Source organism: Talpa occidentalis, unplaced genomic scaffold, assembly GCF_014898055.3.
Source record: "Talpa occidentalis isolate TD23 unplaced genomic scaffold, MPIMG_talOcc4v2.1 talOcc4.5, whole genome shotgun sequence".
Taxonomy (NCBI): Eukaryota; Metazoa; Chordata; class Mammalia; order Eulipotyphla; family Talpidae; genus Talpa; species Talpa occidentalis.
The window spans coordinates 125,025,662-125,052,774 of record NW_023604861.1 but is presented as its reverse complement, the minus strand read 5'-3'; the positions used below and the strand labels follow the sequence as shown (position 1 = coordinate 125,052,774).

The 27,113-nt window shown below is 41.4% G+C and overlaps 1 protein-coding gene across 7 annotated transcripts; it reads left to right on the top strand.

Moving 5' to 3' along the window:
* Positions 1-859: 859 nt before the first annotated feature.
* Positions 860-25,884, top strand: ZNF512 (zinc finger protein 512). Of its 7 annotated transcripts, none has more exons than XM_037528314.1 (14): positions 860-1,004; positions 1,522-1,580; positions 10,617-10,801; positions 11,737-11,832; positions 12,136-12,219; positions 12,884-13,008; positions 13,527-13,613; positions 13,900-13,998; positions 14,843-15,010; positions 17,938-18,132; positions 18,541-18,642; positions 19,696-19,758; positions 21,313-21,411; positions 23,898-25,884. In XM_037528314.1, exons 1-14 carry the CDS (start codon positions 975-977, stop codon positions 24,204-24,206), a joined length of 1,701 nt encoding a protein of 566 aa, XP_037384211.1. In that variant the 5' UTR covers positions 860-974; the 3' UTR covers positions 24,207-25,884. The 7 variants fall into 7 exon arrangements, with proteins under 7 accessions (XP_037384211.1, XP_037384210.1, XP_037384212.1 ...); XM_037528313.1 differs by having other exon boundaries at positions 10,614-10,801; XM_037528315.2 differs by lacking the exon at positions 19,696-19,758 and having other exon boundaries at positions 10,614-10,801.
* Positions 25,885-27,113: the final 1,229 nt, after the last annotated feature.

Here is a 27,113-nt window from a genome sequence, read left to right as displayed (position 1 = left end):
TTCCTTCTCAATTTTTTGGAAGAGTTTGTGAAGGATAGGCACTAATTCATCTCTGAATCTTTGGTAGAATTCATTTGTAAATCCATCAGGTCCTGGGCTTTTGTTTTTGGGAAGGTTTTTGATTAGCTTTGGGACATCCTTTTCTTCATCACCATGGAAATGGTGGCAAAAAGTGAAAGGGGGGAATTGTTAGGGGGAAAAGGATGTCCCAAAGCTAATTCCATATAGGTTTTGTGGACTCCACCCCCACCCCAGGCCAAAGCCAAAGACACTGGGAACTCCAAATCCCATCACCACCAAAGGGAAGGTGGCTGGGACCTGAGGGTGGGGTTAAGCAGCCAGGTGGATACAAAAGGCAGACACGTGGGCTTTGGGGTCCCCCATTTTTGGCTCTCCGCCAGCTCGCAGCGTCCGGCCAGCTCTGAGAGTGACTTTGGGTTTCCAGGTCGTCGGATCGGGTAGGACGCATTAAAGACTTTATTTCCCTATTTTCTCCCTGAGTTGTACATTTTCCTTATTTCCTTTTCTCTTGTAAATAAACCTTTTTTTTTTTTTTTTGTAAATAAACCTTTTATTAACCTTTTGTGTGTGTCTGTAGTAGAGCATTCATAAGTCCCTTTAAAGCGCGCGGGTGAGGACCCACAGCCAGGAACCCGTTTAATATCGGGGTGCTCTATAACACTTCAAAGGGATGAAGGAGAGGAGGGGTTCTGAGAGTCGGTCAAACTCCACCTCCAGGCTCCCGGGCCCCGACAGCGCCGTCCAGGGGCGGGGTCTCCGAGTAGGGGGGCGACCTGTCACGTGACTCCCCCCATCCCCGGCCGCAGCCCCCTCGGAAGCTGCCAGGCGGAAGTAGACATTCCGAGCGGGGCTCGGCGGCGCCGACTCCACATCCGGGAGAGGAGAAGCGAGCGGAAGTGGCGTGAGCCTGGCCGGAGCCCTTGGGTGAATCTGTTAGGCGTGGAGAGGGAGTGATGTCTTCCAGACTCGGTGCAGTACCCGCCGTGAGTTTCTCGGTTTGACCGTTATGCGTTAGGGGTAGCGCTGTGGAGCGCGCCTCACGCGGGCCTCGCTTTTGTTCCTTGCTCAGAGTTGGTTTTGTCAGAGCCCCCCGTAGGCCCCACCGTGCCAGGTCAGGGCTGCCTGCCCCCTTCGCCCCCGCTCTCCCTGCACGCCCCCCACCTCCGTGGACTCAGTTCCTCGCCGGATCGCCCGTAGTTTCTATTCCTTTTACACCCCTAGGGGCTCCCATATTCGTGGTCCTCCTTTTTTTCGCCTTCCTTTTCGAGCCTCTCTCTGGGACGGTTTCGAGGATGGGAGAGACGGAGGCTGTGATGTTGTCACCTGCCGTGACGCTTTGAGAAGATGGGACGGCACACTTTTCCTAGAAAGTCTTGCCGCTGTTTTCGTTTGCCCGGGGAGAGCCTCTTTTTATCTGGGCACAGGGGATTCATCTTTTTGTGGTCAAGATTCGTGGCCCCTAGCATTCACTCGTTCACTCATGTGTTTGCGATTTGCTAGACTCCGGGACCCACATCCTTTAAGCAGCAGAGGAGCCCGAGGATCGTGGGAGCCAAGAAGTAAGTGAGGTTTTCTGAGGTCCATTTATTGTGTCCCCAGCACTGTCCAGTAGAACTTTCTGTGATCATGAAAATGTTCTGTCTCCGCACTGCCCAATACTGTAGTCATTAGGCACGCATGGCTTTTGGGCACTGGGAATGCGTCTAGTATGAATGAAAAACTGATCTCTAAATTGCATTTAAGGTTAATTTAAATACCCACCTGTAGCTAGTGACTACCTGATTGGATAGTGTAGGTCTAGATCTGGAGTGGGGGAGGGAAATCTAGCTTGCAAAAAAAAAAAAAAAAAAAACCAAAAGCGAAAGGACAAATTACAAAAATGGAACGTATGACTCAGTGTAGCTCTGCATTTCTTCAGACATCAAATGCATCGTCAGTAATACATTGATGAATTTGGGAAGGACTGATTAAAATGGCTGTGAGAGATCTTTGTTTTTTCAAACCACTCGGCTTCAAGACTTGTTTATTATTTTGTGTGCTGAATTGCTAAGCTTTCCCATATTTGTTTATAGAAAAAAGGTTATTGTTAACTAGATACTCATTGGAAGGGAATTATGTGTCAGCTATGTGCCAGCTGTGTAGTAGGTTTTATACAAACACTAAAAGCACAGACCTGCCAGTATTCAAAGGGGAGATAGGCCAGTAGATCAAAACAATACAGGTAGTAAACATTTTTGACTGTTTAAATATAGCCCTTGGTAATGGGGATGATAGTTTGGAAGAGTAGGGCTGCCAGAACAAGTCACTTCCAAACAGATTTGAAAGTCAAAGAATGGTGCAGTTGGCCAGAAACAAACACTGTTTTTTTGTTTTGTTTTTCAGAAAAGAGAGTAGAATGTGAACAGGTAAAAGAATTTAATGGGATAGCATGTGGATAATTGTTAAAAAAAAAAAATGAAGATCAGTGGACCCTCTTTCATTAGCTTAATCAGAATCATTGGGGCTAGGGCATGAGAATCCTTATTTTTAATTGGGTAAAGAGATTAAGAACCAGTGGTGAGAATGGAGAGGAAAAGAGAGTGGAGGGTGAAATCATGGAGATCATCCGTGAGGACTGTGTAGAAAGAGGTAACGATAGATACTGAGATGAACTAAAATACTCTAATGAAATCTAAATATTTGCATCTAGAGAATAAAAATTTTTTTTTTTATTTATGTTTGTGTGTTTTGTTTATACATGCACTGGGTACAGTCAGAAGCGCGGGAGGGTGAGAGAATTCACCAGAGCCAGAGCGGGGAGCAGAGCAGGCAGAAGGACCGAAGTACACTGCTGAGGGGAGCAGCGGGCCGCAGGAGAGGTCTGCGCGCCATGTGGGACCCTCCTCTGGTGGCCGGGGAGCAGCTGGGGATCGAACCGGCGCCACGGAGGCCGCGGGCAGTTTCGCAACCCAGCGCTCAACTGCTGCGCCACCGGGGAGGCCCTAAAATTTTTTTAATAGATCAGAAAGGAGTTGAAAATAGGTTAAATTTTTTTTATCTTTGTGATCAGAAGCTGAGACATGCAAAGGACAACAAATTATAAATTGATGACAATTGTTATTGTTGCAAGAAAAACTTTTTTCTTGTTACATTTATGGAAAGAGAAATTTGGTTTTTAAGGAATAATGCCCTGAATTGATTAGTATATAATGTAAAATACTTGAGAACTGTTTTTTCTTTCTTTCTTTCTTTTTTTGAATCCTTTAAAAATAAAAGACCTGGAAGGAGGTCTAACCTCCCTAACCACATTGGCTTAATCCCAAGATGTTGATCATGCTGATCATATGAATTATTATTTTTTTCTGTACTCATGCTTATTCATGAGAGGGAATATGGGTATTTTTGAATCCTAAATTGATAGTGAAGAAATGTCTGTGAAGGCAGTTTCTTTGGCTCTCCATGGCCTGCTGATACTATTTAGTCTTTCTAGTAGAGCTTGTTCCCATCGTTTATGGATGGTGAGTTTTGGCCCTTGAGAACTGCTGCTTCCCATTACATTTTTTAAAAAGTAACTTTATTGGGCCTCCCCGGTGGCGCAGCGGCTGAGCGCTGGGATGTGAAGCTGCGCTGGGATGTGAAGCGGCCTCTGCAGCGCCGGTTCGATCCCTGGTTGCTCCCCGGCCACCGGAGGAGGGTCCCACATGGTGCGCAGACCTCTCCTGCCGCCCGCTGCTCCCCTCAGCAGTGTACTTCGGTCCTTCTGCCTGCTCTGCTCCCCGCTCTGGCTCTGGGGAATTCTCTCACCCTCCCGAGCTTCTGACTGTACCCAGTGCATGCATAAACAAAAATAAATAAATAAATAAATAAAACATGCCTGTATAAAAAAAAGTAACTTTATTGAGATATAATTGAAATGCAGAAGACTGAACAAATTTGAAATATATGATATGATCAGCTCTGACATATGTATGTACCTGGGAAACTGTCTCTACAACCAAGATGTGTCCATCTCTCCCAGAAGTTATTTTGGGTTTCTTTACAGTCCATTCCTTCTACTACTTCTGCCCCCAGATATTACCTGTTTCTGTCACTGTACAGTATGTACATGAAGTATGTATGACTTCCTTTGTCAGAATGATTTGACTGAAAAATAGATTTTATTGCTGAATAGAATTCAATTATGGAAATACCATTATTTGTTTAGCCATCTCCCTAGGCAAACAGTGGGATTATTTTTAATTTGGAGGTCTAAAAATAAGTACGTGTTAGTATAAATATGGTATAAAATAAAATGCTATGAATATCTGTGTACAAGTCTGTTGAAAAATATTGTTGGTTTTTTTTTTAAAAGTTTATTTTTATTTATATTTGTGCATACAAGAACTGGGGTGTAGGCCAGATATGCAAGGGGTGAGAGGTTTCACCAGAAACAGAGTGAGGAGCAGAACTGGCTGATCTACTGAAATAGACTGCGGAGGGGAGCAGAGGGCAAGATTGGGGAGGACTGCTGCACCAAGTGGGTCAGCTCCCCGCCAGGGATGGAGCTTTAGGTTGATAGTGCTGAGACTTTAACCCCTGCGCCACCAGGGAGGCCCTGGTTTTTGGGGGTTTTTTTGATAAATATCTAAGATATTTATCTCAGTATTAGTTGGGTCATATGGCAGGAATTTGTTTTAACTTCTTATTTCTTATTTTCCAGAGTGATATTATTTTACATTCCTGTCAGGACTGTGGGAGAATTAAGTTTTTAAATTTAGCTAATTGAATGGGTCTAAAGTGTTTCATTGTGGTTTTGACTTGCATTTTCTAATGAATAATGATACGATACAGAACATCTGTTCATGTGCTTATTGGCCATTTACATAGCTTCTTTTGTGAAGTGTCTTGTCATATCTTTTGCCCATTAAAAAAAAAATTGGGTTGTATGTTATTAAATTGTGGTATTTAAAAAACATTCTGTTTACAATTCTTTTGTCTGATAGATGTATCTTGAATATTTCCTCCCAGTCGTTGGTTTGCATTTCATTTTCTTTTCTTTTTTTTTTAAGATTATTTATTTATTTATACAAGCACTGGGTACAGTCAGAAGCGCGGGAGGGTGAGAGAATTCAACTGCTGCGCCACTGGGGAGGCCCTAAAATTAATTCTTAAGTCATTGACTTTATTTTTTTATTTATTTATTTTTTTTATAAAGGCATGCTTTTATTTATTTATTTGTTTGTTTGTTTGTTTGTTTTGTTTATACATGCACTGGGTACAGTCAGAAGCACGGGAGGGTGGGAGAATTCACCAGAGCCAGAGCGGGGAGCAGAGCAGGCAGAAGGACCCAAGGACACTGCTGAGGGGAGCAGCGGGCGGCAGGAGAGGTCTGCGCGCCATGTGGGACCCTCCTCTGGTGGCCGGGGAGCAGCTGGGGATCGAACCGGCGCCGCAGAGGCCGCGGGCAGCTTCGCAACCCAGCACTCAACCGCTGCGCCACCGGGGAGGCCCAAGTCATTGACTTTAGTTAGATCTTTTCTAATATGTTTTTAGAGCTTTCAGTTTCCTTCTAAATACTGCTTTGGTTGCACCCCACATATTTTGAAATATGTGTTTTTAAAAAACTATTTTTGAATATTCCTTTGTGATTTTATTTTTGACCCATGAATTATTTAGGCTTGTTTAAATTCCAGATTCCTTTTTACTTTAATACCCTGATCAGGTTTCTGGCCTAGCACATGATTTATCTTGGTGAATACACAATGTGCACTTGAAAAGAATGCTATCCTGCAGTTGCTGGAAATTATGTTCTATAAATATCAAATAGAACAAGGTGTCTTTTAGTGTAGTTTAGATTGTGTCTTGACTGAGTTTTTGTGTAATTCTATCAATTGCTGAGAGCGGGGAGTCTTATATTTTTCTGCTAATATCATAGAATTGTCCATTTTTCCCTTTATTTCTCTCAGGTTTGCTTTGTGTACTTTGAGCCTCTATTATTAAACACAATGGATAATTATGTTTTCCTAATGATTTGTTACTCTGATAACTATGAAGTGTCCTTTTTTAACTTTTTGCAATACTCTTTGTGTTTAAGTCAGTTTCATGTGATTTTAAAATAGCCACTTATGTTTGTGGATTTCATGGTGTATATTTTTATATTTATAGTATGCCTCTTGTAAGGAATATATGCAGTACTCCGTTACTGCTTTTTCATTTATTTTGTTAATCTGTAACCTTTAACTGGAGTGTTTAGACCATAAGTATTTAAATTAATTATTGGTAATATTGGATTTAGGTCTGCCCTTTTTTTTTTTAAGATTTATTTATTTATTTATACAAGCACTGGGCACAGTCAGAAGTCTGGGAGGGTGAGAGAATTCACCAGAGCCAGAGCAGGGAACAGAACAGGCAGACTGATGAAATACACTGTTGAGGGGAGCAGTGGGCATGGCAGGAGAGGTCTGTCGCGCCATGTGGGACCCTCGCCTGGCTGCTGGGGATCGAACCAGCGCTGCAGAGGCTGCGGGCAGCTTCGCAGCCCAGCTCTCAATCGCTGCGCCACCAGGGGAGGCCCTAGGCCTGCCATTTTAATATTTGTTGTATGTACCTGTGTTTTGTTCCTCTCTACTTTCTAAGTGCATCCTTTAGGAATTACATTTCATTGTTCACTTAGAATTAATATCCAACCGGGGCCTCCCTGGTGGCACAAGGGGTTGAGTCACAGCACTATGAAGCCCTGCAGCACGAGTTCGATCCCTGACCAGGGAGGTGACCCTCATGGCACAGCACATCTCTTCTGTCTCGCCTGCTGCTTCCCTCATCAGTGTATTTCAGTCAGTCTGCCTGTTCCCTGCTCTGTCTCTGGTGAATGCTCTCACCTCCCGTACCTCTGACCTGCCCCTCAGCTCTTGTATGCGTAAATAAATAAATCTTAAAAAAAAAAAAAAAAAAAGACTATCCTGCCACTTCACTAAAGTGTAGAAGCCTCACAACCGGATAGACTCCTTAGCTCATTGTATGACGACCATTACATTATAACTATCATATGTGTTACATCTGCATATATCAAAAAACTTTACCAAATGTTAATTTTTTCCTTCACAGAGTTTATATTTACCCAACCATTAACTGTTTGTGTTGCTTTTTCTTCATTTTAAAAAACCCAAATTGGACCTCCCTGGTGGTGCAGGGGTTAAAGTGTCAGCAGAGCTGACCACATGGCACAGCAGACCTCTCCTGTCTCTCCCACTGCTCCCCTCAACAGTGTATTTCAGTAGGTCCACCTGTTCTGCTCCCCACTCTGTCTCTGGTGAATTCTTTCACTCTCTGCACCTTTGGCCTATACCCCAGTTCTTGTATGCATAAATAAATAAAAATAAATCTTAAAATAAAAACCCAAATTTCTCTTGGGTCTCATTTTCATTCAACTGTAATAATTTCCTTTACCATTTCTCATAGAGCATGTCTGATGACAACAAATTCTCTTAATCTTTCTTTAAAGAATTTTTTCACTGAATATAGAACTTTGGATTGATAAATCTTTTCTCTTATTAATTTAAAGATGTTACTGTACTTCGTCTGTTGACCTTGGTTTCTTTTGAGAAATCCATAATCACTTGATTCATTGTTCCCTGTATGTCATTTTCTTCCTAGCTGCTTTCTAGATTTAAAAAAAAATAGATTTGAACAGTCTTGTGAGTCCTGGCATTCTTTTCTTTGAATTTATCCAGTTGAGTGTTGAGTTCCTTATATTTGTAAATTAACATCTTTCATTACATTTGGGGGATTTTTCATAATTTTTTTTCCCCCATGCATTTTTCTACCTCATTTTCTCTTTTTTTGTGATTATAATTACACTCAACAACAGTATCTTTGATATTGTTCCACATTGTGTTGGAGATCTTTGTTTTTCAATCTTTTTTCTCTTTGTTCTTTATATTAGATAATTTGTTGATTTGTCTTCAAGTTTACAGGTTGTTTGTTTGTCATCTCCATTCTATTAATGAGCCCATCCAGTGAGTTTTTATTTCAAAGATTGTATTTTTTTTAGTTCTAACCCTTCATTTGGTTTTTATTTTTCTGCTGATGATTTCTACCTTTCCTTTCAAATGTGTTTTCCTTTATTTCATGGAGCATATAATAGCTGTTGTACAGTCTTGGATAGCTCTGACATCTGGATCATTTTGAAATTGACATCTGCTTATCATCTTTTACTTTGAGATTTTTCCTGGTTCTTTGTTGCATAATTTTGAAATTTATTCTCAAGATTATGTATGTTTGTGTAGAACCTTCTGTGGAGTGTTTCTGTTTTTATTTAGCAGGTAACCTGTTTAGGTTTAGACCGTAAGTTCTGTCTTGCCTTCTAAGGGCACTGATTCAAACTCAGTTCATTCTTTGAGTGCCTACTATAATGATTTAGGTCTGTCTTGTACATGAATAGCTCAGGGGTTAGTCTGAAAATTTTTCAGATGTTTCAGTTCTTCAAGATTTAATATATTGGTTTGGATATGCTCTTCACATAAATAGCTCAGGTTAAGTTATGATTTGTGTGGATTCTTCCACAGAATTATGGGGTGTCTTCCTCATGATTCTCCCACATTCCCTAGACTGTATGTACCCCTTTTCCTGCTTTATCACTAGCAGAATTTAGGCTGCCCATGCTGCTCTGCCAGTGGGGCTTATATTTGTTCTACTGCTTGAGAGAAGGAAAAAACCTGGGAAACACAACTCTATGGATCATTTCTCTCTGACTCCTTCATAAAATACCTGCTTTTTGTACTTTTTTTAGCGTCCACAGTTTTTAGTTGTGATGAGCAGGAGGAATGGACTGTAGTGGGCTTATACCACCATGCCAAAATCAGGACTTCTCTGTATTAAATTTTAATGCTGGATTTCATGTGCAGAGAGCTGAATATCATTTCTTCCTGTTTGTAGCATACTGATATCATCAGTCCTTGTAATTTTTTGTTTTTCCTCTTCCCATTTCTAGCCCCTTCCTCCCAGAGTCAACCCCATTAGCAAATTTGATACTTGTTCTTAAATACTTGTGATAGTGATGTTATACATGTAAAATGTGCATTTTTTAATATACAGAATTGACATTGTACTACATAGATCTTTCTTTTTGCATACGATAATATGCTTTTCAGTTAAGTTCATATTAATTATATAGAAATGGTTTATTGCTTCTAACAAGTGCATAGGATTCCATAGTAGAAATCTATCACATTTTACTTACTGTTTTTTTAAAAAAAATTATTTATTTATTTTATGCATACAAGAGCTGGGGCACAGGCCAGGGGTGAGAGGATTCACCGGAGACAGATTGGGGAACAGAACAGGCAGTCTGACTGAAATACACTGCTGAGGGGAGCTGGACGAGACAGGAGAGGTCTGCTTCGCCATGTGGGTTGCTCCCTAGCCGGCCGGGGATCGAACTTGTGCTGCAGTGGCTGTGGATAGCCTAATAGTGTGGTGCTCAACCCCTTGCGCCACCAGGGAGGCCCTTTACTTACTATTTTCCTGAGGATGGTCACTTGTGTTACTTCCAACTCCCTGCTGCCACAAACAAACCTCTGTGTGCAGTTCTTAATCAACTCTACCTTTGAAGTGTTACCATGAATCTGTCAACTTTATCTCTACTACAAAACCTTAGTTCAAACCCTCCTCATCTCTTATTTCTTCTGTTGCAAGGAGTGATTCTTCAGCCTCTATTCAGTCTTTCCCAAAAAGTCTTTCTTCCATACAGTAGCCACATGATCTTTCTGAATGATCAGAAGGAGCCTCAACACAGATATTTAGTTGGAAAAGGGATGTCCTCAGACCACACTTTGGAAACTGCTGCTCTGTGGTATCCTGAGCCACCTAAAAGAGGCTTTATTTACTCAGGAATGTTAGTTAGCCACATGCTGACTATTCTTAGATTTGGATTCAGCTGTATGCCAGGTTTGTCTGGGCACATTAACTTAGATAGCACTCTTCCTTCAGCAGTGGGAGCTAAGTGTCATGGTGCCTAAACAAGATAGGGCAGCCCTGAAATCAGGGTTTTGGGAGGCACTACAGGCGAAGGATGACATATCTGAATAGGACCTCCAAGCTGTCTAGCTCCTTCTTTATTCTCATGGATACTCTTAGTTATTATCCTTCTGTTAGAATTAGGGAGACCTGGACATACCTGGTTACAGTTCCAGGTTATCTTCTGAAGGGTCACAAAACACCCAATTATTTTGATGACTTTTTTTGCATAGGAAGGAGTACTTAATTTGGCTACCGAGTGATTATTTATATGGTCTGTTTACTCTTTTTTTTTTTTGTGGGACCCTTGCCAGTAGCCGGGGATCGAACCGGCACTGCAGAGGCTGTGGGCAGCCTCGCAACCCAGCGCTCAACCACTGCGCCACCAGGGGAGGCCCTCGTCTGTTTACTCTTTAGGATTGCAATGAAGTGTAATAATAGTTGTATATGTTGTGTTAGATCAATTGTAATTGTTAAGACATCAAAATTGTTTTTATTATCATACTTTTTAGCTTTTCACACAGATAACCAACTTGGTTATCTTCATACAATATGAAATAATAAACAGGAACTTTACTCCAGACCTTTTTTGTGGTATTTAATATTTTGTCTCCTATTAGTAGCAGGACCCAGTGCTCCATAAAGGATAATAGTTTCCAGTACACTATTCCTCATGATGACTCCTTAAGCGGCTCATCATCTGCCTCATCGTGTGAACCAGTGAGTGATTTCCCAGCATCCTCCCGAAAGTCTAGCTATTGGATGAAGATGAGACGGATCAAGACACCTGCTGCGTCCCATGTTGAAGGTATCACTATTGGTGTCTTATTGTGAAGACAGAGCATCCTCTTTTATGTTTTGAGGCTTGAGGTAGCTGTTGTAAATGGCTCTTAAAGTATCAAGTGCCTAGCAATTTCTTATTAGTGATTAAAATTTTTTTTTTAAGATTTATTTATTTATTTATACAAGCACTGGGAACAGTCAGAAGCGTGGGAGGGTGAGAGAATTCACCAGAGCCAGAGCGGGGAGCAGAGCAGGCAGAAGGACGGAAGCACACTGCTGAGGGGAGCAGCGGGCGGCAGGAGAGGTCTGCGCACCATGTGGGACCATCCTCCAGTGGCTGGGGAGCAACCGGGGATCGAACCGGTGCTACAGAGGCTGCGGGCAGCTTCGCAACCCAGCACTCAACCGTTGCGCCACCAGGGAGGCCCAGTGATTAAATTTTTTTAAAGGTGTTAGCTTCATGAACTGTCCATCTGTTTTACAGAGTGAAATTCTGCTTATCTTACTCTTCCAGATTATCCTGATGTCAGCCTGTTGTCTTCATATGATTTTAATTTTTTCCCCTATTGTTCTTCTACTTTGGTCTATTAAGGGTTTAGGAACTGGGGGGTTATTCTGGGAAGAATTTTTTGGTGGTCATAGTCTCAAGGGCCCTTAGTAGCACTTGACCTTGAACAATTCTTCTGCTTCAGTGTTAGCTTCAAATCAAGATCAAAGCACACTGCCTTATTCATAGGGAACAGTCGGTCATATGGGATAGAGAACAATAATGAAAAAGGAGAGAATGAGTCATTTAAACATTATACCAGTTTGTCTAAAAATGTCACAAAAACTTCTGTGAGGCCTGTTCTCACTGAGGATCTTTCCCGTTGATGATCTTGTGAATGATGTTTTAAGACAGGCCTAGATGTTCACTTATAAACTATGCTGAAGTTGTTTTGTTTTTGTATGGTGTTTTAGGGTCAGGTGGAATATCAACCAAAGGTAAAAGAAAACCCAGGCAGGAAGAAGATGAGGACTATCGAGAATTTCCTCAGAAGAAGCATAAGCTTTATGGTAAGGGACTAACGTCACTATTTTTCCTTGAGTGCCTGGGCTTTATCTTTTGAGGGTAAAAGGGAGCGTGACCTTAGATTTTGGCTCTTGAAGCCCTTTTGAGCCCCTTGAATTATTTGGCAAGGAATGGCCTCCATCTGTTCTAATCTTACCCTTTCTTTCTGTCATGACTTAAAGGAGTTAGTAGGTTGAGGGAGTATTGGGGCATAGGGTATTGAGAAGAGGAGAAAAGAGATTTTGGTAGTGCTGAAGAGGGGTTAGCAAAGGTGATATGTTGGCCTTCAAGTTTCTGTCTTGTGTCAGGGAGGAAGCAACGGCCTAAAACTCAGCCTAATCCCAAGTCCCAGGCACGTCGTATTCGGAAGGAACCACCATCTTATGCAGCAGGTATGCTTTCTGCTGAAAGCTTTTTTTGGGATCTAGTTCTCTCATTTTGATTTGGTGGTGGTGGTGGTAGTAAAGGGATGATGTAGCAAAGCATTTCTTTAAGGAGGCAGTTATTAAGGGACTGGATTTGAAAGATCAAATTTTGGCTCTTAGTATTTTTCTGACCTGCCTTTTGTTTAATTTCTGCAAGCTTAAGGTTCCTTGTCTTCTAAATAGGGATAATAAAGGAAGTCAGAATTTTTGTGAAAGTGAAATGAGATTATTAAAATTAAATGTGACATTTATCATAGTTGCAGGCACATAGGAAACACTTAACAAACTGGCTCTTACATCTCATTTCTCATAATTATTACACTGCTATGAAAAATGTTGCCCACTGTCAATTATACCTTAGTAGAGCTGGGAGTGGAAATGTTGGCCCATTCTTTAAGTAACTGGGCTTTGGGGTGGCTTTGAGATAGTTTTTATCATAGGGAAATTAGTAGGAGTTACCGGAACTCCAAAGTCTGACCAAAATATTCCTAGAAGTTATACACAGTAGAAGTCTCCTCATTTTCTACCAGGAAGGGGAAAACTTGTTTGAGTATACTTTTCCAAAATTCTAGTGTGCTTTTTTGTTTCTGGAGAAAATTGCAGATTACAGTGTTCCTTTCTGTCCTTTTAGGCAGTTTGGAGGAGCAGTGGTACTTAGAAATCGTGGATAAAGGCAGTGTCTCCTGTCCTACCTGCCAGGCAGTGGGGAGGAAGACCATAGAGGGCTTAAAGAAACATATGGAGAACTGCAAGCAGGTTAGATATCTTGTGGCATTTCATAATTGTTGGGATCTTTTACCAAACATCAGGCCCTTGCACTGTATTGGGCATGCTGGTGAGAGGGACAGAGGCAGTGCTGGCCTTCCGTGTGCCTCAGACACTGTCACAGACTTTGGCTTCTGACAGATTCAGGTTTCAGTTTATGACACTTAGTGTATGTGTGGGCCTTGGTTTCTTCATTTGTAAAATGGAGAGAAAACAATGACTTTGTGTAGTTCATGAGGGAATAAGAAAAATAATACATGCTCAATGCCTACCCCATTACTTCGCAAATATTGGCACTCAGCTAATGGTATTTATTATTTTTAAAATGGGTTACCTTTACTTCTGTGCTCTGGAGGAGATGACTCTGAACCTTGGGATTTTGATATTCGTTGACTATTGTGTTTAGGATGTAAAAGAGGAGGTACAGATGAGGGCATTGGAGTAGGACTTTGTGACATTCTAGTCCTCTGTTGAACAGCCTGACACTGAGAAGTTTTGTTTCCTTGTAGGAAATGTTTACTTGTCATCACTGTGGGAAACAACTTCGTTCACTGGCAGGGATGAAGTATCACGTCATGGCAAATCATAACAGCTTGGTAAGAGTAACTTCTGTCCTGTGTGGTGGATCCATAGACATTGGTGTTTAGGTTAGCCCCAAAGGTTCAGACCCTGAGAGACAGAGGCTAAGATTACTTGTATTTCCGTTACGTTCACTTCCTTGTCCGTCTAGGAGGAGATGGAAAAAGTCTGCAGTCAGATAACTTAGAATTCATGGACACCAACTTAGGTGCTAGTCCAGTCCTTGATTCTCCTATGATATAATTTTTTCTGTAGCTGTCTTTTCTGTGAATCATCTGCTTGATTGTTTCTCTTGCTTTCTAGCCCATTTTGAAGACTGGCGATGAGATAGATGAGCCAAGTGAAAGGGAACGGCTTCGAACAGTTTTAAAGAGACTGGGAAAGCTCAGGTGCATGCGGGAGGTAAGAACTAAAGGACAGCAGCTCCTCCTGCCTGAGACTCAGTTCAGAGTCTTTCTGTTATTCTTTTCTCCTCCTTCTTCCGTATACATCTGGTTCTGTGTCATCTTCAAGTAAGATTGGTTCCTGATTTTCCAGGTTTCCTGAACTCATTAATAGTTCTTTATTTTGAAGATAGGTAGACAGATAGACAGACAGACATAGATATAAGTTGAAATAATACACACACACACACAAATGTAAGTTGCAGCTATAAAAAGAAACACACTGCAACAGAAGAAAAAGCCCCTACCTCTGGTCCGAGAAGTAGAGGGAAGGTACTCCCAGAGGCAGCTGTGTATACCCCACCACGACAAGCTGTGCCCAGAGGGGAAGGAGGGAGTTCTTTATTTCTTGCTCATCTTCAAAAAATTAGTTTTTCTCTCCTTGCCTTTTGTTCAAAGGAGTGTCTTTACTAACCTTTCTTTAGTGTGATGAAAAAGATCCTAGTGACCTGATAGGATAAACTTTGATATTACTGGGTATTTGATACTGGGTTAGCATTGGATCGTAGACCAAGGAGGAAGCTCTGATGTAGGGGGGTGCACAGTTCTATGTATTGAATGCTGATTAAACTGATTGAATAGTGTGCTTGCTGGTAGATAGGACAGCCATTGGGCTGGGGATGAGGGAGGGTTGTGGCAGTGGGAAAGGTTGGAGAGGGTCTAGTGATAGCAACAGGCCCATTTGTATCATGTGGTGATTGAGTGCTTTGCAACTGTTTAGAAATTTAGAAGCTAGAAGATTGTAAAAAAGAAGATTGTTAAAAGCTAGAAGATTGTAATATAAGCCCTTCTCCTGTGTTTAGAGTTGCTCTAGTAGCTTCACCAGCATCATGGGATATCTGTACCATGTCAGAAAATGTGGCAAAGGTGCTGCAGAGCTGGAGAAGATGACCCTGAAATGTCACCATTGTGGAAAGCCATATAGATCCAAGGCTGGACTTGCCTATCACCTGAGGTCAGAGCATGGGCCTGTGAGTACTGATTACTTTCCAGACAGACCCTGTTCGGGATTATAGTCCATGTTCACTCCCTCCTGGCTTCCTCGTTTTTTACCTCTTTTTAATCTTTGAATGCCTTTGTTCTCGCTTACCTTCCTTTGTTATCTTATATCTACCTTTTGAACAGTATTAGGTTAGAGGAATCAGTTCGTTGTATAGTTTGGACAGAAGTAAACTCATTATATTTTAAAAACTGAAAGCATTCTCCCTTTTAGGAATTAGATTGCTGGGTCATAAGATAAATGTATATTTAAATTCATAAGAAATTGCCAAACAGTTTTGCAGAGTGACTGCTGTTTTGCATTCCCACCAGCGAAGTGCAAGAGTTCGCTTTGCTTTGTATCCTGGCAGCACTTGCTATTGTCAGTTTCTTTTCTTTTTTTTTTTTAAATCCATTATAATAGGTACCTAGTGGTATTCTATCATTTGTCATTAAGAAAAATGAAATTTAAAAATTGGTTCAAATTTGCATTTCTCTAATGATAGATGATGTTTTCACATTCTTTTTAGCAATTCATGTGTTTTTAATGAAGGGTTTATTCAAATCCCTTGTTCATGGAGAAGGGAGATTTTGGAGATTTTATTATTGGAGATTTTGTTATCTTATTAACTTTTGAATGTATTCTGAGTTTTTTAAAATGTATTCTGGACACAAATCCTTTATCAGATAGATGTTTTGCAAAGATTTTCTCTTAGCCTGTAGCTTGTGTTTTCGTATTTTTCAAAAAGCTGATTTTTGAAAAGCAGAGTTCTTTAAATTTGATAAAGTTTATCTTTTTTTTTTTCTTCCCGCTTATGGATGCTTTTGTTGTTGTATGTAAGATATCTTTGCTTAACCCAACATTTCCTTTTCCATTGCTGCCCTGAAAAATACCATACAATTAATGACTTAAAATACTACTACTTCATTATCTCACAACTCATTAGAAGTCTACAGCTCAGCTGGCTCCCCTGTATAGAGTCTCACCAGGTTGGAATCAGTGCTGGTAGTGCCAATGCTTTCTGGAGGCTTACGGGGAGAATCTGTCTCTAGCCTCATTCAGATTGTTCAAGAATTCAGTTCCATGCACTTGTAAGACCTCATTTTCTAACTTGCTGTAAGCTGAGAGTTGTCCTTTGTTTCTAAAAACTTACCTTTGGGGCCTCCCTGATGGCACAAGGGGTTAAGACACAGCACTGTGAAGCTATCCACAGCCACTGCAGCATTAAGTTTGATCCTTGGCCAGGGAGGTGACCCACATGGCACAGCAGACCTCTCCTGTCTCACCCGCTGTTCTCCTCAGCAGTGTATTTCAGTCGATCTGCCTATTCTGCTCCCCATTCTGTCTCTGGTGAATCCTCTCACCCCCCACATCTCTGGCCTGCACTCCAGCTCTTGTGTGCATAAATAAATAAATCTTTATTTTTTTTAAATTAAAAGAAGTCCCGTTTATTTATTTATTTATTTATTTATTTATTTAGACATTTATTTATTTATACAAGCACTGGGTACAGTCAGAAGTGCGGGAGGGTGAGAGAATTCACCAGAGTCAGAGCAGGAAGCAGAGCAGGCAGAAGGACCGAAGTACACTGCTGAGGGAAGCAGCGGGCGACAGGAGAGGTCTGCGCGCCATGTGGGACCCTCCTCCGGTAGCTGGGGAGCAGCCGGGGATCGAACCGGCGCTGCAGAGGCTGCGGGCAGCTTTGCAACCCAGCACTCAACTGCTGTGCCACCGGGGAAGCCCAATAAATCTTTTTTTAAAAAAGACTTAACCTGTATTCCCTGGCAATCCAAGGCCCCCTTCATCTTCCAACAGTATTGAGTCTCTCTCACGCTTTGAATCTCTCCTGCCTCTTCTTTTGCAACATCTCTCTTAAAGAAAACTGATTACGGACCTTATCGTTTGGTCTACAAAATACATGCACATCAGCACCTAGATTAGAGTTTGAATGACTGATGAATGTAGCCTAAACAAGTTGACACATCAAAAAACGATCACACCCAGGATCATAAAAATTGTCTTCCTTGGTTTCTTCTAGAAGTTGTATAGTTTTATGTTTCACATTTAGGACTTCTGCCCATTTGGAGTTACTTTTTTATATATGGTTTGAGGTTCCTTTCTTTGCATATGGGTGTGTCTTTACTTTTTACCAATTTCACTTACTATAGCAAAAGAGATTTTATCCTAAAAAGCTATTTTTTTTAAAGATTTATTTATTTATTTATATGAGCACTGGGGTACAGTCAGAAGCGCCGGAGAGTGAGAGAATTCACCAGAACCAGAGCGGGGAACAGAACAGGCAGACCGATGAAATATACTGCTGAGGGGAGCAGTGGGTGTGGCAGGAGAGAGAGGTCTGCGTGCCAAGTGGGACCCTCGCCGGTGGCCTGGGATCGAACCGGTGCTGCAGAGGCTGCAGGCAGCTTTGCAGCCCAGTGCTCAACTGCTGCGCCACCAGGGGAGGCCCAGAAGATTTCTTTTAAAAAAAAAGATTTTTTTTTTTATTTATGCGCGAACCGGGGTATAGGCCAGATGCGCCGGAGGGTGATAGGATTCACCAGAGACAGAGCGGGGAACAGAATAGGCAGACAGACGAAATACGCTGCTGAGGGGAGCAGCGGGCGCGACAGGAGAGGTCTGCTGTGCCATGTGGGACCCTCTCCGGTCGGCTGGGATTGAACCGTTGCTGCAGAGGCTGTGGACAGTTTCACAGCGCGGTGCTCATCCGCCTGCGCGACCAGGGGAAGCCCCTAAGAAGCTTTTTATCTAGTAAAATATGTATTAATATGTTAGAGCTTTATGATAGTGGTTATCAAGCTAGTAATGGATCTTTTCCAATTTTGAGTAGGACGGACAGCCATTAATCACTGACTGATGGAAGCCATTTCTCAGAACTGTTTTACTCTTTCAATCTTGCAGATCTCCTTCTTTCCAGAGTCAGAGCAGTCAGAGTGTTTAAAGGAGATGAGCCTGGAGTCAAAAGGTGGGGGCCGAGTTCAGAGGCGTTCTGCCAAGATAGCGGTATACCATCTGCAGGAGCTAGCTTCTGCTGAACTGGCCAAGGAATGGCCTAAGAGGAAGGTGCTTCAGGATCTGGTACCTGATGATCGGAAGGTAAGGTTGAAATCTGTGTTAATTTTTGAACCTTATGTCTGATAGTGTGCTGACTGCAATCAGAAAAGTAAATGCACCTGAGCATTGTACATGATAAATAATATTTGTCCTTCAGGGAATAGGGGTGGAGCTAAAAGCCCTAAGCTTCTAATCACAGCTTGGTTTTGATCAGCACCCTTTAGGGCACCACTAAGAGTCACCTCATTAGAACAAAAGGTCCTTCAGCAAAGTTTAATAAGGTTAGGGGCTCTGTATCAGGAACTGGGGTCTTAACATATAATTTTTTTGAATATGAAAATATGCTAGTAGGACTCCAGAATTACATAACCTGAAGAGTGGGTATGAAACTTTTGGGAGTATTTTGGTTGGAAATAGAATTCCTCCGATCAACTATTTCTTATCTTGTAGTTAAAATATACTCGTCCTGGGCTACCTACCTTCAGCCAGGAAGTGCTACACAAATGGAAGTCAGATGTCAAGAAGTATCATCGCATTCAATGTCCTAACCAGGTGGTTTTCTCATTTATTCAGTAAATGTTTATGAAGCATCTGCTGTTGCTTCAATTATTTATTCCTCATGACAAAGCACCTGAATCATGGTGGTTTAAAACATTGGTTATTTCCTTTGTTCACAATTCAGTAGATCAGTAATTTTGTTGGGGTTCAAAGGGTGGTTCTCCTGCTGTCCGTTGTGTCAGTTGGCATCACTCATGAGTTGCATTAAGCTTGAAGCTTAGAAGTGACCAGAATGATTAAGATAGGTTCTGTGCAGCTAGTTAAATTAAGTACTTAACTTTCCACATGGCCCCTCTAGCAGGCTAGTTGAATTACCGACAGGGTACGTTGCTGTTGACTTCTCAGAGAGATTATTCCAGAAATGAAAGTACAAGTTGAAGATCTCTTAGGGTCTAGCTAGTTTTAGAATTTGTGCAACATTATTTCTATGGCTAAACCAGATTTAGAGGGAGGGTTAAATAGAGTCCACTCTTGATGGGAAGAGTGGCAAGGGACTTATAACTATCTTTAATCTCCCAAAACTGTATATGCAGTACTTTGGGGAAGGACTAGGTAGCTATACAAGATAAAAGACATTGGCACTAAAGAAAGAAGATTTTTTTTTAAAATATTTATTTATTTATTTATACAAGCACTGGGTACAGTCAGAAGCGCGGGAGGATGAGAGAATTCACCAGAGCCGGGATTGCAGGTGGCCGGGGATCGAACTGGCACTGCTGAGGCTGCGGGCAGCTTCACAGCCCAGCACTCAAGTGCTGCGCCACCAGGGGAAGCCCAAGAAAGAAGATTTTTTAAAAAATCTAACCACATAGTTTTGTGTGTTTCTCTTGAGTATCAGAAAAAGCACCAAGGAAGGGAATGTCTTGAGCTTTCTAAACAATCGTCCCTTTGCCTCAGTTATCCTTTTTGCATGAGAATTCTTCCTCTAGTCTGTGGGGCTGTTTATTGGTCTTCCTCCAATTGTACAGCTTACCACTGTAAATGGCTAGGTTGTTTAGGGAAGGATGTTGTTTTGTCTAGCTTGACATTATTTCTTCTCTTTTTCAGGGTTGTGAGGCTGTCTACAGTAGTGTTTCTGGCCTTAAAGCTCATCTGGGCTCTTGTACCTTGGTTTGTAATTTTCTGAACATCTTAACATGACCTTTAATCTGACATGGAAGAACATTCAGTTTAGGTGAACAACTAGTCATCCTATTTGCTGAAATCGAGAGGCTGGTTTAGATTTTTATGTCCCAGAGATTCTTGATCTGTTATTGGATGGGATGCTAGTGTATATCCAAGATGGGAAAAGACAAGCAAAGCCATAAAGCATATCAATTATGACAATTTGGAGAAAAATATTTTACCTTTGAGTCACATCCAAGGATTTAACTTCTTCAACATGAGCCCTTCCCACCCTGAGCCTACCCTGTCTTATTGGAGCTTAAACTTTCTAGAATTGACTTATATGTGTTTATTTGAATTGGTGGACACTAAACCCATTGAACTCCCAACCTCTGGGATGGGAGGTGGGATCCCTGGGTGTCAAACTAACAGCCACTCAGCTCACTGAATCTTTTCCATGTTGACTCACTTGCCATATAACCCACCAGCCATGGGGATTGCTGCCACTTTCCAAGTCCATTCAGAAGTATCTCCTCATATAAAATGACCACCATGGAAATCTGAAGCTTCAGAGGGGAGAGTAATTTTAATTCAAGGCATTAAGGGAGTTTTAGGCATCCAAACCAGCCCTGTCCAGGAATGCTTAGGAGTTTGTCATCTTGGTCCTGGTTCTGATTCTTTTTTTTTTTTAATTCTTTTTAATGCTATTTATTTTATTTTTATTTTACATATTATTTATTTATACATACATACATACATACATACATACATACATACAAGCACTGGGTACAGTCAGAAGCGCGGGAGGGTGAGAGAATTCACCAGAGCCAGAGAGGGGAGCAGAGCAGGCAGAAGGACCGAAGTACACTGCTGAGGGGAGCAGCGGGCGGCAGGAGGGGTCTGCGCGCCATGTGGGACCCTCTTCCGGTGGCTGGGGAGCAGTCTGGGATCGAACCAGTGCTGCAGAGGCTGAGGGGAGCAGCGGGCGGCAGGAGGGGTCTGCGCGCCATGTGGGACCCTCCTCTGGTGGCTGGGGAGCAGTCTGGGATTGAACCGGTGCTGCAGAGGCTGCGGGTAGCTTCGCAACCCAGCGCTCAACCGCTGCGCCACCGGGGAGGCCCTGGTTCTGATTCTTTAAACTGGGTGTTTTGGATGGTATCCCTCCAATTCTGGATTTCCAAGGCACTCTTTGCAGCAGTGGATTCTAGTGGAAAGGAGTTTGTTCATTTTGGAGGTGGAACCAAGAGAACCTGGAAGTGAAGTGAAAGAAATGAAGGTAGAAAAATATGATGTGTTAAAGTGAAAACAGCAGAACTTTGGTGGTTTTAGAAGATGAGGGGAGGTGGTTTGAGTGTTTGGTGCAGAGTTGAGTTAGGATAGGATTGTACTGATGATAGTCTGCCCAAGCTAGTTTTCCTAAAATTGTTGCTTAAGTGATTTTCTTCCTTCTTGCCTTTGCTGAAGTAGAATCCCCTCTTTTCATTTCTAACAATACCTGCTCAACCCAGGTATGTTCCTAACATTACCAGTAATTTTCTTTTCTTACTCTCTTGGAAATAGGGAACCTTTGTGGCTGGAAAATACAAGTGTCTTCTATGTCAGAAAGAATTTGTGTCAGAGAGTGGTGTCAAGTATCATATCAACTCTGTCCACGCTGAGGTGAGAGCCATGCTTTCCCACTGTGTTTTGTAATCCTGTGGATTCCACAGGATGTTAATTTTCAAAATTGAAAATAACTATAATATATTTAATAATACAGTTATCATTACTGCAAAGGCTCAAGGACTAGAGTGTGCATTTTCATGGAATATTGTATTGCAGGAGCTATTGTTGGCCTGGTGAGGAAAAACACAAGAGTGCCTTTAGCTGTTCTTTGCTTTCAGACTCAGTAATTCTGCACAGTATGGGCCTTAGTGTCATCAGATGTGTGATTCCTCCTGCTTTTCTGATTTAAGCTTTGGGAGTCCCTTTCCATAATCTGAGATTTCTTTTGGAAGGCAGTCATAGTAATAGTGTACTCTTTTATGTTTCAGGAAATAATTTGAAAGTTAATTATCTCCTGACAAAATCTGGTTTTCAGTTAACTTGTTTATCTGTTTTCTTCCTGAAAAGTTGGAACCAACAGGGTTAGAACCAACAAATTTCACTTAGCACTTGCTCACTGGTTTACCCTGTATTTATGAATTATATGTGGTATTAAAGCATCTTTACTCTGTTCCTCCCCCTTTGCCTCTCATTTTCTTACACTACTTTCCTTTTTTTTTAAAGATTTATTTTTGTTTTATGCATACAAGAGCTGGGGTACAAGTCAGAGGTGTGGGGCGTGAGAGTATTCACCAGAGACAGAGTGGGGAACAAAACAGGCAGATCAAACGAAGTACACTGCTGAGGGGAGCAGCAGGTGAGGTAGGAGAGGTCTGCCGCGCCATGTGGGTTTCTCCCTGGCTGGCTGGTGACCGAACTCATGCTGCAGAGGCTGCGGACCGCTTCACAGCACTGCACTCAACCTGCTGTACCACCGGGGAGGCCCTTACACTATAACAAAAAATTTTTAAACACATGAAAACAGACAGTACAGTATAATGAACAGCTTTAGTAGTTTCATTTATAACTGTACTTTTCTTCTTTCTTAAATGCTTAATTTAAAGCAGCTCCACTTGCCATGGGCAACATGTGAAAATGTTTCTTTGTATATTTGGCTATAAAATATAAGGACTTGGGCCTCTCTGGTGGCACAGGGGTTAAAGTCTCAGCGCTATCAACTATCACCAGCCACTGCAGCATGAGTTCAATCCCCAGCCAGAAAGCAGACCCACATCGCGCAGCAGACCTCTCCTGTCTTGCCTGCAGCTCTCCTCAGCAGTATATTTCAGTAGATCTGCCTGTTCTGTTCCCCACTCTGTCTCTGGTGAATCCTCTCACCCTCTGCACTTCTGGCCTGCACCCCAGTTCTTGGATGCATAAATGAATAAAAATCTTTAAAAATAAAATACAAGGACTTTTAAAAATACATAACCACAACCCTCACTACACTTAAACAGACTATAATTCTTTATGTCATCATCTATCCAGTCTTTATTTAAATTCCCCTGCTTGTCTCATAATATTTTTTCTGTTAGTTTATTCACGTTGGATCTGCGAAGAGTCTATAGATCTCATTTGTCTGTTTCATCTGGAATGGAGCTAGTCAATAGAAATGTCTTGGGAGCCATGTGTATCATTTAAAACTTTCTCACAGTCATTTCCAAAATACTATAAAGAAAACGTGAAATTAATTTTCATAAATGATATACTTAATATATCTAAAGGTGTCTTTTTAGCATGTAGTCAATTAAACATATTAATGAGCTACCTTATATATTTTTGTGATGCTAAGTCTAGAGATTTAGTATGTATTTACATTGAAAGCTTATCTCAGTTTGGATTAGCTACATGTGACTAGTGGCTGTTTTATTAGACAATGCAGGTCTAGCACTCACACCCCCCCCCCCCCAACCTTCTTTATTTGTTGAAGAAATGGGATCTCTCCACATTTGTTAATTCACATCGGGGATTTTGCTGATTGCATTCCTGGGGTAGTGTTCCTCTGTTCTGGGTATTTCCTGTAAATTGGTACTTGCTACCTGCAAGATTGATCAGATTATTTGATTTAGATTCAAATTCTTTATATTTCTGTTCTTGCTGTAAGAATGCTTCATAGCTGGATTCCATGAGTCCACTCCTTGAATTTTTAAACTGAGGCTCAGAGAGGTTGTTTTCCCACGGTCACTGAACTAGAATACAACTGAGGGTTGCATTCAGGAGGTCTGGCTGCAAAATTCATGTAACCACTCCTCATCATGAAATAAAAATCTCCTGTAGTCCAGTGCTTAATATTTCAGGGTGGGGTTTTTATGAAGGAGAAATAGATGGGATTGTGATAATTGATTTTTTTTCCAATTACTTCTTGAAATACCCCAGATCATGTCCTGCTTATAATGACTACTCTGTAATGAATTTTTGCAATTTAAAATAGTGTTCTAGGCGATGGTTCCTTAACTGTTTTGCCTTCCTGTGTTCTTCCCCAGCCTTATAAAATTCATCCCACAGCCCTCTTTATGCTCGCCACTGTTTTCATTAGATGATGTTTCTGTTTGCCTCTGTAGGATTGGTTCGTTGTAAACCCAACCACCACCAAAAGCTTTGAAAAGATGATGAAGATAAAGCAGCGGCAGCAAGAAGAAGAAAAGCGGAGGCAGCAGCACAGGAGCAGAAGGTCTCTGAGAAGGCGGCAGCAGCCAGCCAAGGAGCTTCCTGAGCCAGAGCTGAGTCTTAGTGTAGGGAAGGATCAGAGGAAGAATAATGAGGAACTGCTAGTGTCAGCCTCCTGTAAGGAACCAGAGCAGGAGTCAGTGCCAGCACAGTTACAGAAAGTAAAGCCCTCAAAGACTAACCATAAACGAGGAAGGAAATAGATAGTCAGTGTGAAAGTGCTCCTAGGAGAGTGGATGTGATGCTGTTGTCACAGGCACCTATGCTGGGAGGACTGGGTCATGGGGGCTGAGTGAAGAAAAATATACTCTTTCAGCTGTCTGTGTAGACTGTGACCTTCTCAGCTCCTTCCTCCTGTGTAAATTTCACTGTTTTCCCTTCTTATTCACTGTCACTCTCCCTTCTCCCCCCTCCCCTTTGGGTAGGTTTCTCTGATATTCCTCATTGAAGTCCTCTTGTTTTTCCTCTTACTGTGCCCAAAGTGTCCCCTCTTAAGGTCAACTATAGGCTCCTCTTGCCCTGTATAAGACTAAAAACCTTGTTTGATTGTCCTTTCCTTCCTGGGGTGTAGAATGTTCTTGGAAGCTCCATTGACTTAGCATTCACTCCATCATCTAGATTGTAAAGTAATTCCAAACCAATTTCTTAAAACCAAGGCTGATTTACCATTTTGTATTTGTGATATAATAAGCCTACAAGCTAGGACTGGTGTTGATCATGTAATAGGGTTACTGTCTCCTTGGGAAACAAACTTTATGGAGATTTTGTTATCTCAACATGACCCATGATTTAGGTTTGAAAGTAAGAAAATGGACTTAGGTTACAAAAGCTAGAATCTCCCTACATTGCTTTTGCTGGGATGCTTTGTCCCAAGAAGCAATGACTGACCTATAGGTCTGAAAAACAGCTTTAGGAAGAATGTGTTCTAAACGGTAACATGACTCGAAAGAAGAAAGTACAAAAAGCAATAAATACCACCTCTACTTTCCCAGGGCTTGAGGCTTCATCTGTTGCTATGGTCAGTGCCCTCCTGTAGCTTGTTTTGTTCCTGCGGTTTTAAGGATTGAGAAATACCACATTGGCTCTGATGTTTTGACACAGTACCCTAGTGTTCCTGATAGTACTGCTAAGATTGGTAGCCAAGGTGCACATTCCTTCTCCCCTGGACTTGACCTCACTTGTTAGTCTACACCCGCTGAATCCTATCCCACCCTTTAGCCAACCCTTGTCTCTGAATTTTCTGAGAATATTGTCCTCTGTGCCCTTTTATATGTGGAATTCTATCCTCTTTATATTCTGAGACTTTGGCACCAGATGTAGATATTTATCTGGAGTTGGAAAGAAAAATTCTTTTTTCTGTACCTCATGCCTGCCTGGTAATGTCTAATAGGCTACTTCTCTTTGAAGTTGACTTTTCGGAGCCTTGGTTAGAGCAGCTCTGTTGTTGTGTTTCTGGATTCTCTTCCTCTTTTTCATAAATATTGGTCTTATGTATTTCTGCGAATTTTTGTGGTATATGATACCACATGAAAAGCAAGGGCCCGTAGCCCCAGATATGGACAAGTACTACCTTTCAAATTCTGAGTGACTGTTACTACTCCTGAACTCTCTTCTCTGCACTCTTCCATATAGCTTTAAAATGTGGGCTTTTGTGAAGACCACTTTCAAACAAGGGAACATTAACACCTGATTTGAATACTGCCAGAATAGGTATTTTTGAAATGAGGATGTGGTATATCCTTTCTATATTTCATTGGCAGTTTCACCCTAAAGCCCTTTCAGTAGATGAGGATTGTCAGGGAGGAGAGATGAAGAAACTGTTAATTTCTGGTGAGTAAGACTTGGGAATGTTTGGCAATGACAAGAAATAAATGGCTCTCATTTAGAATGATGTTTTCAGTTGTTCATTGACTCCAGCCTGCTGTTTGACTCCTTGCGGACACAGTGTCTTGGTGGGGAAGGGCGGGGTTGAAACATAGCTAGAGGTCGAAAGAAGTTTGAAGTAAGTACAATTGTCTCAGTGGTTCTTTAGCACCTAAAAATATGTTGGTTAAAATGAATAATTTGAGACTAAAGTGAATTAGTTCAGGAAACTTGCCCAGTCTCAATCCAGGGTTCTTGCAGGCATGCCTACTCTTTTTCCTTCCTAAGGCCAGGGATCAACGGGACTTAGTATAATCCTATTGGATTTTGAAGTTATTAAAAAGTCAAGTTAAAAAGAAATCAATAGAACAACAGAATTTAAGTTTGACCACAGGAAAGTGGTCACACAGTGGTCAGGAAAACCTAGGTCACAGAGCAATGTCAATTCTAATGCACATTTTGGATTGTAAATTGGTACTATCACTTTGAAAAGGTTTTGGCAGTATCTAGTAGACGTTAAAGATATGCCCTAAGGCTCAATATTTGCACTCCTAGGTATAGGCAGAGAAACTTTTTACCCAGATACACCAGGAGACGTAAATAAGAATGATTATTTTTGGTACCGTTTATAGTAGATACAACTTGTAGTAGAGACTATTAGCAGTCCATAAAATTTGCTCTCACCTTGCAATGACAGGATTATCATAGAAATACAAAGACTACTATATCCACCCTTCCCCTATAGTGAAATGGTAGCTAGCTAACTTCTCTGCAGTGCAATGTGAGCGTAAGTGATGTGTGTTACTTCCAGGCAAGGACTTTTAAGAGTGTGAGTATGTTTTCTTGTCCCTTCCTCAAGCTAGATGCAGATGATGATGAAACTGGAGGGGATGGTGGAGTATAAGATGGTAGATACTTGACTCTGAATCATCCCATGAAGGACTACTTGCCAACCAGGAACATCTGTCTGAGGCTCTTATGTGCATAAGAAGTAAACGTATGTTGAGATATACATTCTTAGGTCTCTTTGTTAGCATACCCTAAGCCTTATTGTCTATCAATAGGAGAATGAATATATTGTGATATATAATGGAATACTATACAGCTATAAAATTTACTTGGGCTTGAATCATGAATATCTCTCTAAAACTATGGGGAAAGCAAGTTATAGACTATATCAAGTATACTATTCAAAGTTTAAAAACAAAAACAATGCTCTATGTTGTCAGTTTATATAAAAATCATAT

Excerpts from the sequence above, each read along its gene's own strand:
- ZNF512 (XM_037528313.1), top strand. The coding sequence starts at position 975 with ATGTCTTCCAGACTCGGTGCAGTACCCGCC. Across the intron at positions 13,614-13,899 it reads TGGCAAATCATAACAGCTTG|CCCATTTTGAAGACTGGCGA; the intron begins GTAAGAGTAACT and ends CTTGCTTTCTAG. Across the intron at positions 18,643-19,695 it reads GCATTCAATGTCCTAACCAG|GGTTGTGAGGCTGTCTACAG; the intron begins GTGGTTTTCTCA and ends TCTCTTTTTCAG.